A 17,154-nucleotide genomic window follows, 5' to 3' on the forward strand; every position below is an offset into this window, starting at 1 on the left:
ATCTGTGGTCATCGTCTGTTATGCTTTAGAACTTGGGGTACATTGTACAGTGTCATGTGGTGTAGGTTAAGGAATGGGCTTTATTTGGGAAGCTTGGAAGCTACAGATTTCCCCTATCTCTCAGTGTCCAGTGTTGAGACCAGGGCACTCTGCTAGCTATACTCTGTGGGTTTGTGATCCCTGCTCCGTAGTTACTCTCCTGTCTTATGAATATGGTCTGGTATAAAAGTAACCTTTCCAGTAAGGGTGATAGACTCACACCCTTGAGGTCTGGGAAAGGCAGCTGCCAGAACCTGTGGGCCTTGGGGGTCCAAGAGGGGTTGGAAGCCCTTCCTTTAGGAGAATGAAATCACTGATCACATGGGAAGCTGTTTGGGTGGAGGCTTTTCCTCTAGGAGAAGCAGGAAAACCTTGTTCGTGGCAGGGGGGTGTTGTCCTTGTCCAGGCAACCCAGAGTGAGCTCCCAGGATCTTTTTTCAGATGATTCTGCTTGTTGTAACACACATAATTTATAATAAAGAACACCAAATTCAACCCTGCAGTAACAGGTTAATGAGTAGTTGATGAATTAGATTGTGTTCTTAGACTGTGTTTTGGTTTTTAAAAAGTTTAATAAAATAATAAAGATTAAATTGGTCCAAAAGCTTAACAAGCATGTTCTTTTAATGGAAAAGCGTGCTTCTCTATTTAATTCTTTCAAGTACCTTATAACTTTTAAAATAAGCATTATTAAATCTAAGATATTTGGCTTTGAGGAGTTCCCATCATGGCACAGTGGAAACAAATCCAACTAGGAACCATGAGTTTCTGGTTCAATCCCTGGCCTCGCTTAGTGGGACAATCCAGCATTGTCATGAGCTGTGGTGTAGGTTGCAGACGAGGCTTGAATCCTGCATTGCTGTAGCTGTGGTGTAGGCGGCAGCTATAGCTCTGAATGGACCCCTAGCCGGAGAACCTCCATATGCCACAGGTGCAGCCCTAAAAAGACAAAAGACCAAAAAAAAAAAAAAAAAAAAGTGTGCTGTGGGTGTGGCCCTTTAAAAAAAAAAAATTGGTTTTGAGATGCTGACCACATGGTTCAAGTTAAGGGACATTGATTTTTAGATGTATATTGTAAGTTAAACTTGAGAGGTCATCCTCTTTGAAAGAAAAACATATGTTTCTTTATAATGGAAAGATAAACCCAGTCTGTTTTGCTGGGCACTGAAAACATTTACTTTCTCCCTCTAAAGAAAAAGAAAGTCCCAGTAGTGAAGACAATTATCTTCCTCATCACTTCCCATCCCAAATCTATGACTGGAAATCACTACAGTATGTACCATAGTTCTAGAGCATGAACTGGTGTAGGATTGAAAACTTCTTACAAGCCTCAAGATTGTGAATTGGTGCTAAAGTATTTGTTTAAATCATTATATTTAATTGTTACGTCTAAATTAGTAGAAACTAATGTATATAATATATGCATTAGCATTAGCTTTTTTATTACTCAAAAGATCAAGGTAATAAAGCCAATCTTTTAAAATTAAATTCTTGCCTAAAAATTAAATATTTTGTGCAAATCAAAACTCTGGTGAGGTATCACCTCACACGGGCCAGAATTGCCATCATTTAAAAGTCTACAAATAACAAATGCTGGAGAGGATGTGGAGAAATGGGAAGCCTTCTACACTGTTGGTGAGAATTTGAATTGGTGCAGCCGCTATAGAAACAGTATGAAGGGTCCTTAAAAAAAACTAAAAATAGAATTACTGTTTGATGCAGCAGTTCCACCCTTGGGCGTGTATCTGGAGAAACTATAATTCAAAAAGATAAACTGACACAATTTTGTAAATCAACCATACTTTTATAAAAACAAAAAACTAGTAAATCTCTTTTTTTTTTTTAAAGTGTATGGGGGGGAGGTTCCTGTTGTGGCTCCAGGGTTATGAATGCAACCAGTATCCATGAGGCTGTGGGTTCAGTCCCTTTCTTTGCTCAGTGAATTAAGGATCCAGCATTGCAGTGAACTGTGGTGTAGGCTGGCAACTGCAGCTCTGATTTGACCCCTAACCTGGGAACTTCCGTATGCCACAGGTGGGCCCTAAAAAGCAATAAAAAAAAAAAAAAAAAAGATAAAAGATATGTATACTCCAGTGTTCATTGCAGTACTGTTTACAATAGACAAGATATGGAAGCAACCTAAATGTCCATCGACAGATGAATGGATAAAGAAGATGTGGTCCATATATACAATGGAATATTAGCCATAAAAGAGAATGAAATAATACCGTTTGCAGCAGCATGAATGGACCTAGAGAGTATCATACTAAGTGAAGTATGTTAGAGAAAGACGAATACCATATATCACATATGTGAACTCTAAAATATGACGCAAAATGAACTTATTTATGAAACAGAATCATAGACTTAGAAAACAAACTTATGGTTACCAAAGGGGAAAGAAGTTGGGGAGGGAAAAACTGGAAGCTTATACTATATTTGAAATAGATAAACAACAAAGTCTACTGTACAGCACAGTATTCAGTATCCTGTAGTAACATAGTGGAAAAGCATATGAAAAAGAATATGTAGGACTTCCCCTGTGGCCTGCAGTATAACTACACAGCATTGTCTCTGCAACAGCTTAGGTTCTGGCTTTGGAACTTCCACATGCCGCAACTATAGCCAAATACTTTAAGTAGCTGCAAACTGTTAGAATGGATAAGCAATGAAGTCCTACTGTATAGCACAGGGAGCTATATCCAGTTTCTTGGGATGGACCTTGATGGAAGATTACAGAAGAAAGGGAATGTGTGTGTGTATATATATATGTGTGTGTGTGTGTATGTATGACTGGGTCACTTTGCTGTGTAGCATAAATTAGCACAACATTGTAAATCAACTATACTTTAAAATTTCTTTTTAAAGAATATATATGTACGACTGAATCACTTTGCTGTACACCTGAAACTAACACAACATTGTTAATCAACTATACTTAAATATTTTTTTAAAATTTAAGCATTTTGTCCTGACATTTTGCCCACTTTGGTAAAACCTTAAATTTATTAAAGCCTGACTAATTTGACTTAATTTGTTTAGGTCCAAAATTATTTCCAGAATTCTTAATACCCTATTGATTAATTTTCAGGTTGTGAATATAGTGACGTCTAACCAAGATTGTGTCAACAATATTGCTGAATCAATGGTTTTGTCCAATTTATTGGCTCTTCTGCATTCTTTGCCATCAAGTACGTATATATACAAATGGAATTTTCAAAACCACAGCACAGTCAACCCAAAAAGAGGGGCAGTTAGTAGATGATATAAAACCTCTGACATAATATTATCCATGTTAGTTTTGGAAATTTTAAATGGTATTCTTAATATTAGATTTATCTTCCTAATTTTTACATAAGTTAGTAACTTTACTTTGCATTTGGGGAGTTCCCATTGTGACTCAGTGGAAACAAATCCAACTAGTATCCATGAGGACACAGGTTCAATCCCTGGCCTCACTCAGTGGGTTAAGGCTCTGGCATTGATATGGTTTGTGGTATAGGTCGCAGACACGGCTCGGATCCCGAACAGCTGTGGCTGTGGCATAGGGCAACAGCTACAGCTCTGATTCGACCCCTTGCCTGGGAACTTCCATATGCTGCAGGTGTGGCCCTAAAAAGAAAACAAAAACAAAAACAAAAAAAACCTTGCATTTCCCATATCAAAAGTTGAACCTTAGAGGTGAGGTAAGTCCAAAAAGCAAAGGATAATAATCTAGGATTTTCAGTTTCCTGAGCATAAGTTGCACATGAGTAATTAAGACTTGGGTAATATTTCTGTGGTTTATTTTAAAAATCACACACGGTTGGTCTTGGATGATAGGGAAAAATTGCTTTAGATAAAAATCACCTTCTGTTCAGCTTAAAGTTCAGTCCTGCTTTATTTGTCCTTTACTGATTTGATGCTGATAGCGACTGTTACCAGCAGATGAGATCAGTTTTGAAAAATACACCAACTGCATTTCTTGAACACAACCTGCAATAATATAGACTCTTATAAACTGTACATAAAGTGTATAGTTGTTCTAGAATCACTTTATTATTAAAGTGTATACACATTAGCATAAGTGTATAGTTGTTCTAGAATCAACCTTGAGATTGCTTTTCAAAGGCAGTTGTTTTATAACCTAGATTTCACCACTTAGCCATCAGTATTCATTACTCAGTCTGCTTTGCCAGCCCCTTGGAAGTCATGTTAATCTTGTCTTCACACCTGTTCACCTCCCTGAGCGCAGGAACCTGTCCATTTGTTTAATTCCCCAGTGCTTGCACATGTTCGGTGTTCCTGTTAGGTTCAGTGAATTGAGTGGAGTTCAGTTGCCATTGAATAATTTTGTTTTCTTTTAAACAAGGTTAGAGATAGCTCTTTAAAATGACAACTTTTGAAAGTCATTTGCAAAGTCATTTTTTTCATTTGCAGATTATTACTATACTTACAGCCTTACTTGGTTTTTCTTTTAGTTTCAACAGCTTTGTGAGGCTTCAAGCAATGCAAAATTAAAATGATCAATGAAGTGAAGAATGTTATAGAAGTAGTTTGAAAGTGTTGTTTTATATTTATATCAGATTTATGTAGTTTACTCAGTATTTTAATCCTGCATGTAAAATAGCTGACATTCAGATATCTTAGCCTACTCTATTATTTATATTTTAAACTAAATCTATCTTTCGCTATTTGCTAAGAGACATTAAATAGATAAAAAGTAACTTTCTCTATTTTCTCCAAAGACTTGTTTTCCTTTGAAACTATGGTTGGAACAGTGGTGGATTTTCAATGAAGTATTATTGCTTTTCTTAAAAATCTCCTTTTGAACTGTATGACAGTGCTCCCATATATGGACCCATTATTTTCTAGTCTGCCTCAGCTTTTTGAGCAGGTTCAGTTGTATATACAACTTAATTCCTGCACATCAAAGAAGTAAAAGAGAAGCTGTTTTTTGAGCACAGCTATCTACGTTATAGGATAAACATGCTTAGAAGTGTTTTTGGTTTTATCTCTTTCCCAATCCCTAAATTGCCACCTATTCTGTTATTTGAATAGTAAAGTTAGTATGAAAAACTAGATTGTGGTGTAAACAAATATGATAATATTTAATTTACTTTCATTTCTACTCATACTTTTTTTGTACAGTATTAAAAAAAGTGGACTTATTTCTTTTTGGAAAAAAAAATAAGTCCTTTTAAGTATTTGTTCTTCTGCCTGTTAACTTAGTCTGACTACCAGCCTTTGTTGTTTTAGTCTCAGCCTAATCCTTTTCAGTCTCCACCCTCTTTGCCACATCTTTACTCCTTTGGTCACATGTCTGTTGCCATTTGCCTTTAGAAAAGTAAAGTCCAGTAGCCCAGTCTACTTCAGTGACAAGGGGTAAATGACACATAGACTGTGTCCAGAGGATGCTATTGTGTCTTAGATTGGAACAGTGTCTTGCAGCTGCTACTTCCTAGTCATTTCTCTGAGATACTAGCACCACATAAAAATCTTAGATACTTGAAACAGTGTCCTCAGGGTGTCAGGATGTGAGCTGTTTTGTTTGCACAGTGAATAGTTAGGTAGGAAGACAGTGTGGCATAGTAGTTATGAGTGTGGACTTTTGAGTCGGACCTCTGTAAAAACCCAATACACCACTCACTACCTGTGAATCCATGGGCAGGTCAAAATGGGCCTCAACGTCCTCACTCATGACAAGGCCACAGTACCTGTCTTGCTGGTTATTGTGAAGATGTATGATACCCTGTGTAGAACACCAAGTCAGTGCCTGGCACTGATACCCAGTAAATGTAAACTAATGTGATAATGCATTCCTTCCTTGAAATGTCTTTTACTTGACAGGTCGTCAGCTTGTTCTGGAAACTCTTTATGCTTTGACATCAAGTACAAAAATAATCAAAGAAGCAATGGCAAAAGGTAATGTATGGAGTGCTTTCTCATCCAGTTATGCTCAAATAATGATGGAGCTTATTCTGAGTTGCCTTGCATAGTCTAATAAACTAGAAGAATGTTTTGGAAGGCTTACAGTTTAAAAAAAAAAAAAGACTGCATTGAGTTAAATAAGTTTGAAAATGAATTTTACTGATTAGAACAGCCATATTTTTTATCTAGCCTATAAACACTAATTCTTTATTTCCTTCACAGGAGCTTTGATTTATTTACTAGATATGTTCTGCAATTCAACACATCCACAGGTTCGAACCCAGACAGCGGAACTTTTTGCTAAAATGACTGCAGATAAGCTGATAGGTCCAAAGGTGAGCATGAAATAGTTCATAGAAAGAAATTAATTGTTAAAGCCCTTTTAATTTGATTACTGATTTCATAAAGTTTGCCAAGCTCTGAGATGGTGAGGAAATGACTTGATTTTAAAGTTGGAAGATCAGCATACCTGAAATTGTTCCTATATATTACGAGTTAGAGAAAAATTATAGTCAGGGAAGCATGCATTAGAATTAAGAAGTCTTAAGAGAGTGTTCGAATTATAGTGATAAAACTATTCATCTTTCTTGAAAAAAGAACAAAAGTATATTTAAGCTATGACAGAAAATAGGTTCACACTTGGAGGACTGACCTGTGGAAGTAGCTCATGAAGGAGATGGTGATCTGTGTCCTTGTGCATTCCCACCTGTATTAGTTAGGGACATACAGCACATGAGCATAACGGCACCTCTGCTTCCCCTCTCTGCAGGGGGCTCTCTCATTCTGAATCTGGAGATAATGAATCTCCAGAACCATAGTCCAGGTTTTAGAGCAAGAACCGGTTGGAGCAGTACTTCTAAATAGAATTGCATCCAGACGCAGGTGTAATCAAAGTCCCCTCTTCTGTTATTAAATCCACATGAAGTAATGCTCACTGAGGCATTGTCTCTCCCAGCCCAGATAGGTGATAAAGGCTCCTGAGCCCCCACTTCCAGAGTCTGATTTTACATCAGTAAAAGAAGCTAGATTCAGTTGGCTTTTTCTTGCCCGATATCCCAATTTAGATACTGAGAATCTGTCATCAGACCCGAAACAGTTTTACTTTGGGTATATGATTAATAGTCTGTCATCAGCACAGTTGATGGGATAAGGGAGATTACATTTGGATGCCTGTGGAAAGGGTCCATAAAGTCATGAATATTGATACTTAATAGCTTTCTTAAAGCTAGAGTTGGGTAGCATATAATTGTAGTGTCTCATATTGCATGTTTTAAATAACATTTTAGATCTTGAAAATAAATACATACTGGAATTGATTTTGAGTTCTTCAGTAATTTTTTGACCATTGAAATACATGAGGGATAATTTTACCAAGTCGAATATATTTACACTTAAATTTTCTGTATAGCAAAAATACAAGTATCAGCTCCTTAATGGAATGATTTGTAGCAAGAGATTCTAGAACTGGGGTCAGTAAACTCTTTTTCCTTTTTGGTAACAGCTTTATTGAGATACAATTGACATATTGTGCAATCCACACTTATGAAGTATACAATCCAATGGTTTGGGCAGCAACAATCAATCTTAGAACATTTTCATCAACCCAGGAAAAAAACCCATTCCCTTTCGGGGTTACTTCCCATTCCCCTTCCTCCCAGCACCTGGCCACTACTTTCCCTCTTTAGATTAGCCTATTATGAGTATTTCATGTAAATGGAATCATATATGGTCTTTTTTTTTTTTTTTTTCTTCTTCATATATGGTCTTCTTTGGCTTGTGTCACTTAGCATGATGTTTTCAAGGTCCATCCGTATTGTAGTATATGTGAATACTTCCTTTTATTGCCAGATAACATTCCATTATATAGATATGCCGCATTTTATTTTCCAGTTATCAGTTGATGGACACATGGGTATATCTACTTTTTGGCTATTCTGAATGAAGCTACTATGAACACATGTGTACACTTTTTTGTGTGGATATGTATTTTATGTCTCTAAAAGTAGAATTTATGGATCTTACGGTCACAGTATTTTTAACTTTTCAAGGACTTATCAGACTGTTTTCCGCAATGGCTGTACCATTTTACATTCCCACCAGCGACATGTGAGGATTCTGATTTCTCCACATCTTCTCTAACACTTGTTATATATATATATATTTGAGTATAGTCATCCTAGTGTAAGTGAAGTACCATCTCAGAGTTTTAGTTTGCATTTCCCCGGTGCCTAATGATGTTGAATATTTTTTCATGTGCTTATTGGCCATTTGCACATCCTCTTTAGATTTTTTTCACATCTTTTCATTTTTTTTTTGTCTTTTTTCAGGGCCACACCTTCGGCATATGGAGGTTCCTGGGCTAGGGGTCCAGTCAGAGCTGTAGCTGCCAGCCTGCACCAGAGCCACAGCAACGCCAGATCCGAGCCACGTCTGTGACCTATACCACAGCTCACAGCAACACTGGATCCTTAACCCACTGAGTGAGGCCAGGGATCGAATCTGCAACCTCGTGGTTCCTAATCGTATTCATTAACCACTGAGCCACGATGGGAACTCCACCTCATTTTTTAACTTGGTTATTTGTCTCTACTATTGAGTCACAGTTGTTCTTTATTCCAGATACCAGTCCCTTTCCATATATATGATTTGCAAATGTTTTCCCCTATTCTGTGGATGTTTTTCCACTGTCGTGATGGTGTCTTCTGAAGTACAAAAGTTTTTAATTTTGATGAAGTCCAATCTATCTTTGTTGTTGTTGGTAGTGTAGTTTGTGCTTTTGAGGTGATATCTAAGAAGCCATAATAATCCCAGGTTACAAAGGTCTATTTCTTTGTTTTTTCCTGAGAGTTTTATAGTTTTAGCTCTTGTATTTATGTCTTAGATCCATTTGACAGGAAAACTGACATGCGTCCTATTTTGTGGCTGCTCTCTATCATGTAACTGACATTGTTCCCTTTAGTTTCATCAGTTGCTAGGAAGTTTAGAGCTAAATTTGTAGTATATTGCTTGCAATTATACACAGTTTTTTGATGTTTCCTTTGTGGCGTTGACTTCATATTAGTCTCATTCATTCAGGTAAGGTTTCAAGTAGCTGCTTATGCCAGGGGCTGAGAATACAGACATAGCAAGACAGACTCAGCCAGGGAAGGTTTTCCATAAGATGAAATTTGAACATAGACTTGAATGCCACAAAGGAGAAGATACTATGTGAAGACCTGAGGGAAAAAACTTATCTCCCTAACCTTCATCTTCCCTTTGTCCCTATGCCTCACAGTAATTTTTGGTTTACTTGTATGTTTATGTTGGGTGTATTTTTTTAAGCCGCTTTTTTTTTTGTCATTTTACGGCCACACTGCGGCATATGGAAGTTCCCAGACTAAGGGTTGAGTCAGAGCTGCAGCTGCTAGCCTACACCACAGCCACAGCAACACCAAATCCAAGCTGCAATTGCAACCTATACCACAGCTCATGGCAGCACTGGATCCTTAACCCACTGTGCGGGCCAGGGATCAAACCCACGTGTCCTCATGGATACTAGTTGGGTTTGTTACTGCTGAGCCATAACGGGAACTGCTTTTTGTATCCTTTTTGGAAAAAGACACAGTATAATGTAAAATAGTATAGCAAAATGAATGCACTAAAAAATACTTGTAGAACACAAAGAAAAAATTTTTTGAAGGGATAGGGTCAGAAGGAGAAGTGGATTGAGGGCCCTCTAAGAAGAGCCAGTAGCATGTGCAGGACAGGATCTGGCAAGGTGTTCTCTGGGAACTTCACATGCCAGAGGTCCTCAATTTCTTAGTTTCTTAAATCTGAGGCAGAGAGAGGAAATAAACTGGATAGGTAAGTAGTAGCAGGTTGTAGTGAGTCCTATTATCTTTGCATAAACCAAAGTTTATCTGTTCTCTCACTCTGGAACTTTTAGGTGATAGTTATTGCCTGTATCAACCATAAATACAAATTACAGCAACATTTCTTAGAGAAGTGTAAAGCAAACCAAATATCAAGATGTTTCTAATAGGTCTTTTCTCTCTCTCAAACCTCCTCACTAGGTTCGAATTACATTAATGAAATTTCTCCCAAGTGTTTTTATGGATGCCATGAGAGACAACCCTGAAGCTGCTGTCCATATTTTTGAAGGAACTCATGAAAATCCTGAGTTAATTTGGAATGATAGCTCCAGAGATAAAGTGTCCACAACAGTGAGAGAAATGATGCTCGAGTAAGTAAAGACATGTATAATAACTTAGGGCCTTTGGGTGGAATCACCAGGCAGGCACACGTTTTCCATGTTGTCTGTCACTTCTCTTCAGACTTATTCTACAAAGGTTAATGAAAGTGTATCTTGTGACTAAAGTTTGATATCCTTCTCCCTTTTTTTCCCAAGGCACTTTAAAAACCAGCGAGACAACCCTGATGTAAACTGGAAGGTAAAATATACTTTCATTCAAAGGAAGGAGCGTTACATTTTACTGTAAATTTGTTATTGTTTTTTAAATTCCCACTGAGTTTAATGCCAACCTTTTAGATACTTTGTCATTAAGATACTTAGGTCTTCCCCTGGAAAATAAAGTTTTAAGCATAAAAGTAGGAATACTCACTTTTGAAGTAACTAATTAAAGGACCTTTTCTGAATTACCAAGAGAAGGCAAACGTAAAATAAATCTTACTTGATTATAATAATAAGTATTTAAGGACTGGCTAATTTTGTAATTTCTTTAATAGGGTTTTCATTTCTTTCTTAATGTACAACTGATGATTGTTAAGTGACTTGACTACTCTTTCTCTATTTAAAGTTGCCTGAAGATTTTGCTGTGGTATTTGGAGAAGCAGAGGGTGAACTTGCTGTTGGAGGAGTTTTCTTGAGAATCTTTATTGCACAACCAGCTTGGGTTCTAAGAAAGCCTAGAGAATTTCTTATTGCACTGCTTGAAAAATTAACAGAGCTCCTGGAAAAGAACAATCCTCATGTAAGCTTCAGCCATCAGCCAAGTATTTCAAATAGTTTGCTAAATATAGCAATAGTGTTTCTGCCATTCTCATTGACTAGGCATTAAGAATATAACAGCCACACTTAAATTCACAGATGCCTGATCAAAAGTAAAGCTCTTTGTTAAGAGTTGGAGGTGTCTCTATTGAGAGGCTGCTATTTCTCTTCCTTTCTTTTTCTTTTTTCTTTCTTTTTTTTTTTTCTTTTTTTTGGTGCCCTAGCATGCAGCAGCTTGATCTGGGATCTCAGTTCCCAGGCCAGGGGTTGAAACCAGGCTGCAGTGGTGAAAGTGCTGAGTCCTAACCACTAGACCACCAGGAAACTCCCCAAGAGACTGCTATTTATAGCAGTTTTAGATGCTCTGAAAGGTTTTTGTCATCCCATTTGCAGTGATTTTATGGTTTTAAGGAGAAACCTAAGTATTCAGTTGTAGAAACTGAAATGAAAATGTGTCCTGGGAGGGCATGTTCTTCACTCAGCTTTTATAGGGAGTAGAGGGGACTCTAGTTAAGGAAATTGGCAGAAGAGTCTTGGCTACACAAGTGAACGCTGTACCTGTGCTTAAAGCCAGAGGCCGAAGTTCCCGTTGTGGCTCAGTGGAAACGAATCTGACTAGTATCCATGAGGATGCAGGTTTGATCCCTGGCCTCAATCAGTGGGTTAAGAATCCGGTGTTGCGGTGAGCTATGCTGTAGGTTGCAGACACCGCTTAGATCTGGCGTTGCTGTGACTCTGGTGTGGGCTGGCCAATCAACCCCTAGCCTTACCTCCATATGCTATGGGTATGGCCCTAAAAAGACTAAAAAAAAAAAAAAAAAAAAAAGCCAAAGGCTAACAGGAAAGCAGGAGTAGGTAAGAAAGTGGACTGTTGAATTAATTAAACAGGTGATTAAGAGCCCCAAGTTGCATTATTAGGTAATCCTGGACCCCAGTATCAGCTCCACCACTGGCTAGCTCTATGGCCTAGAGTAGTACCTCCTGACTCACCTCAGTTGTCTTGTAGAAGGTAACAGTATCTGCCCCTAAAGCTGAGGTTTTCATGAGTTTTAATAGATGTGGATTACTTAGCATAAATGTCTGGCATGTGTCAAGTCATTAGCTTTGTAAGGCTTTTAAAAATATATTGATAGTATGCCAAATGTTTGCATAGGTCTCTTTCTGTAGTCACATTTTTTCTTTACTAGGATTTTTACTGCATACATGGTTTGCTTAAAAAATGAAATCCTCAAAATGTAGAAACTTAGAAAAACATGTAACATTTTACTATATATCGCATTCTCTTTTTGTGCATCCCAGTTCCCATATTTATTCAAGACATGTTATGTTCTGGATATGTATGTCTGCATATAATGCTATAAGTTAGAAGTCTTTGCAATCCATTATCCATTATAGAAAGTGTTTATGGAACCCAGACATGTTAATTAGTAGGATTTTTAATATAAGTGGGGAAAACATTTCATTAGTTCTGAATTATTGATGTTCTCTGGTACTGCCATTTCTATCACATTATCTAATAATTTCTAGTAATATTTTTTGAGAGATGGTCTCTTATTAGAAATCTCTTTCTGCAATAGAAATGAGATGTGAAATAGAAATGCCCAGTGAAAGTCTGCTTAGATTAAGGTATTTCATTCTTGAAGTCCTTTAAATCCATGCTTTTTATTGAGATGGGAAAATTTGCTGTTCTTTTAGGATTTATGAATCAATTTTCAAGTACCAACACTTAAAATTCGTGGGTCCTTAGTTTTGAACAGCAAACATTATCAAGGATGTTTAGGACTTTATGAGTGTTTTATAGTTTTTTTGTCTTTACACCCTCCAGGGAGAAACTCTGGAAACTTTGACAATGGCAACAGTGTGTCTTTTCAATGCACAGCCTCAGCTGGCTGATCAGGTCCCACCATTGGGCCATCTTCCCAAAGTTATCCAGGCAATGAATCATAGGAACAACGCCATTCCTAAGAGTGCCATTCGAGTTATTCATGCCCTGTCTGAAAATGAGGTATTGATAAATCCATTTAGTAGCTTATAGCTTTGGAATTTATCTGTGCTCTCTCTTTCTGACTATTGTACGTTGCAGTACAAATCCCCTTTCTACCATTTGCCTTAATCCACATGTGCCATGTGGTATTGTAATGATTCTTAAACTGGTTTAAATGATATGGTATTAACCATATTAAGGAGACTGAATTTGACTTGGTTCATTATTAAAATTAAAATGAATGTGGGTTTTTCATATATCTTGTTATTGTGGTATTTGCTGTGTTGTATAAAATATTGCTGGTCTACAAGTAACCTTCTCTTTGGGGCACTTAGCTGTGTGTTCGAGCCATGGCATCTTTGGAGACCATTGGCCCACTGATGAATGGAATGAAAAAGCGACCAGATACTGTTGGTCTAGCCTGTGAAGCAATTAATCGAATGTTTCAGAAGGAGCAGAATGAATTAGTAGCACAAGTAAGTGACTTTCTAGATTTCTATTTTAAGAAGCAACATACCAAACAGATTTTCACTTCTTTAGCACTGATTTTGACTTCTCTTAGGTTCAGCAATTTGGCACAGAGATAACTTGTGAGTTTGTGCATACATATTTTTATATTTTATACACACACATGTACAGGAGCACACCGAGAAGGTGGGCCAGCCAGTGTCAGAGTAATTTTGTGATGTATGAAATTTATTTATTTATTTTATTTTATTTATTTATTTATTTATTTTGCTTTTTAGGGCTGCACCCGAGGTATATGGAGGTTCCCAGGCTAGGGGTCCAATTGGAACTACAGCTGCCCCCCATATACCACAGCCACAGCAACATCAGATCACAGCCACGTCTGTGACCTATGCTACAGCTCATGGCAACACTGGATCCCAGACCCACTGAGCGAGGCCAGGGATTGAACCTGTATCCTCATGGATCCTAGTTGGGTTCCTTATGCACTGAGACATGATGGAAACTCCTGATGTTTGAAATTTAAATTTTGGTTATTTACTAAGCTTTTATCCCTAGCTTGCTTTATAAAATTTGCTTTATCCTTTTTGGAAAGATTCGTTCTATTTGTTCATTCCTTTGTTTTTAAAGTCATGTTTAAGAAACATGCCAAGGTTTTTGTAGTCCTTTTCAAAGAAAGTACTGACCTCATGAAAAGGAGACTTGGTGGGTGCCAATGTAAAGTAGCAGACACCAAGGGAACAAAGAACATACAACACATGTAAAAGCCATTGCAAAAATGATCTTTCTAAAATACAACTTTTAAATATAACCCATTCTTCCTCTTACAAATCCCTCATTGTTTCCCCTTACTGCCAGATGACAAAGTGACATCTGACCTCCTTAGCCTGGGTACAAGGCCTTACATCTTTATTATCTGGCCCTCCTGTTTCCTAGCCTCTTTTCCTTTCTCATCTTTTCTCCGCCCCCCACCCCTATTTCCACCCCTCTTCCTCATTCAGGCAGGTTAGGAGTACTGGGTACATTTCAAGGAGAAAATTGGATGCTCTGAGGTTCAGACTTAGAGTTGGCCAAGAGGGTTATTGTATTGGAAAGAACATGAGCTAGTTCTACCACTTGATGGCTCTGTGACCTAAGGCATGGTATTTAACCCTGCAGTGCTCAGATTCCTCATCTGTAAAATAAAGTTACGACTCCTCACAGGGTTGTTATGAGAATAATATCTGTAAAAAGAGGTACATTTACTAAATGTTAGTTACTTCCACCTCTTCCCTTTGGATTTCAGAGCAGGCAGTGAAAATTGCATGGCACCAGAGTATTACTTAGCTTTTATGTGAGTGATACAAAGTGTATGGTGGATGTCAAGGTTGATGTTTTAAGATGTGAAAAAAATACTAATATGCTTCAAATGCTGTTGCCTATCAGTATATGTCATTAGAGGAGGCGGATCAGTATACTGGCTAAAAGCTCAGGTCCAGATACAGATCCAATACTGCCCAACTTTGTGACCATCAGCACGTTTTACCCGCCATGCACTGATTTTCCCATTGGTGATAATTGTGCCTACATCATTTGGTGTTGGGAGGACTAAGTAAAATAATCAGTGTATGTAGCATGTAGAATAGTTGATGAAACAGAATAAAACCTCATTAAATGAAAATGTCGTTACCGTTAAATACTGCCTCTCCCGCCAAAAAATCTGCATGTGGCATTAAAATAAAATAAAGCAGAGTGTCCTCTTCTAGGTACGGGCCTGGGGTGAAATTATTTCTTCAGTGGATGGCTTACATTTCTTAAAGTGTATGCAAAATGTGTATATATGCACACACACACACACACACGTAGACATACATATACTTAATATTCTTTTCTAGGCCCTGAAAGCAGATTTGGTCCCATACCTCTTAAAATTACTTGAAGGCATTGGCCTTGAAAATCTGGACAGCCCAGCAGCCACAAAGGCTCAGATTGTTAAAGCTCTCAAGGCAATGACTCGAAGCCTGCAGCATGGAGAACAGGTGAGTCTGCACAGAGGTAACTTTGATCTGCCAATTATAACAAGGTACTCTCAGAGCCAAAGGTCTTGGCTATTGGTGATCCATGCACCACAACTCATGTTCCACTTACAGACGTGGTTCCTGACCTTAACTGGAGCAGAGCCCCAGACCAGGGATGCACTAGCATAGCTACCTCATAAAACACAAACCGTATATACTCAGATTGCCACCCAGGAGGATTCTTTTTCTGGATAGTGATAGCATGTTGAACATTTCTTCAGCACAGAAGAATATTGAGCATTAGTGCTGGTTAAGATTAACGTCCAGTTCTCAGAGTTCTTATGGAATAGTGATAACCACATTCATTAACCATCCCATAATACCATTTTAAAAGATACAGAACATCATTTTAGTTTCATCTCCTTTCTTTCTTAACATTTAGGAATTGTTGGTTTCCTTTTTGTTGTGACTTAAATATCTATTAATGTGTCAGCAGCATGCATATGCTGAGTTCAAACCAGTTCAGTAATTTTCCTCATTGATTTTATTAATGTTGCTTCTGAGGAGTCTTCATTCAGTTTTATTGTGTAGCCCTATGTATTAATGCTCTCTCTTTTAACTCGAAGTGAAATTTACATAACATAAAATTAATCACTTTAAATCAAACAAGTTATTGGTTTTTAGTATACCAGTTGTTATTTGGCATTAACTGTATTGTGTAACCACCACCTTATCCAATTTCTAAACAACTTCTGTACAAATTAAGCAATTATTCCCCATTTTTTCCTCCCCTCAGCTTCTGGCAGTTCACTCTGTCTTCTATAAATTGACCTCGTCTGGACATTTCACATCAATGGAATCATACGATATGTGACCTTTTGTGTCTGGCTTTTGTAACTTAGCATGTTTTTGAGGTTCATCAGTGTTTTAACATGTTTCAACACTTCATTCCTTTTTAAGGATGGGTAATATTCCATCGTGTGTGTATATATATGTGTCACAATTTGCTTACCCATCATTTGTTCACAAACGTTTAGACTGTTTCTGCCTACTAATGTTCTTCTGTAGGTTTAAGTTGACTGGCAGCTTTCCCTTAGTGAATCCACTGTATGTTCCAACTAAAGAAACATTTTGTATGCCATTGTCCATTCTAGCAGTATCATCATTTGAACTATTTAAGGTAATAGTAAAGAAAAGAGAGAGTATGTCATGCTTCAGTCATATAAAGTTGCCTATGGGTTCTGAACGTAAGCAAAGGCACCACTGTGTACCACGTGCCAGCAGCTGTCTTCCTCTCAACCTGCCTCAGGATTCCTGTTGATGAAAATCAGCAAAGCAATGCTGACACCCACCTTATGCTCTTGAGGGGGGGGAAAGAAGTATGATAGTTATCAAAATAGGAACTTTACCACGTTAACAGCTAATCACATGGGGCAGAGTCTCTTAGACTTGAACAGTTCCTGCATATATCTCTGCTTTCATACTCACTACTGAGAATGTTTTTCTCATCTTTGTGTCCACTGTGCAACCCACATAAGAAGTGTTCAATAAATATTTGATCTAAACTTTAATATGTGAAAAGTATCCTCTATGTTGGACTCTCCTAAACTTTTTTTATCTGTGTACAGAAAGAAACATGTCTTTCCTCTTAGTCCAGTACACATTTACACACTTTATTTATACTCATTTGCACACTTTATTTATACTCATTTATACATATACACATCACAGAACAACTTTGCCCATTTTACGTGTTATGCTCTGATGCT

The 17,154-nt window shown here is 37.6% G+C and overlaps 1 protein-coding gene across 2 annotated transcripts in view; it reads left to right on the forward strand.

The window, feature by feature from the left end:
* DNAJC13 (DnaJ heat shock protein family (Hsp40) member C13) overlaps window positions 1–17,154 on the forward strand; it is a 134,065-nt gene that overhangs the window by 109,479 nt on the left and 7,432 nt on the right. For both annotated transcript variants that reach the window (XM_021069457.1, XM_003132418.5), the window contains 9 exons: window positions 3,131–3,230; window positions 5,869–5,943; window positions 6,172–6,284; window positions 10,002–10,171; window positions 10,337–10,379; window positions 10,746–10,919; window positions 12,762–12,941; window positions 13,256–13,396; window positions 15,263–15,406. In XM_021069457.1, the coding sequence (XP_020925116.1) occupies window positions 3,131–3,230; window positions 5,869–5,943; window positions 6,172–6,284; window positions 10,002–10,171; window positions 10,337–10,379; window positions 10,746–10,919; window positions 12,762–12,941; window positions 13,256–13,396; window positions 15,263–15,406 (1,140 nt within the window). The remainder of the gene's footprint in view (window positions 1–3,130; window positions 3,231–5,868; window positions 5,944–6,171; window positions 6,285–10,001; window positions 10,172–10,336; window positions 10,380–10,745; window positions 10,920–12,761; window positions 12,942–13,255; window positions 13,397–15,262; window positions 15,407–17,154) is intronic.

This window comes from Sus scrofa, chromosome 13 (genome assembly GCF_000003025.6).
Source record: "Sus scrofa isolate TJ Tabasco breed Duroc chromosome 13, Sscrofa11.1, whole genome shotgun sequence".
NCBI lineage: Eukaryota > Metazoa > Chordata > Mammalia > Artiodactyla > Suidae > Sus > Sus scrofa.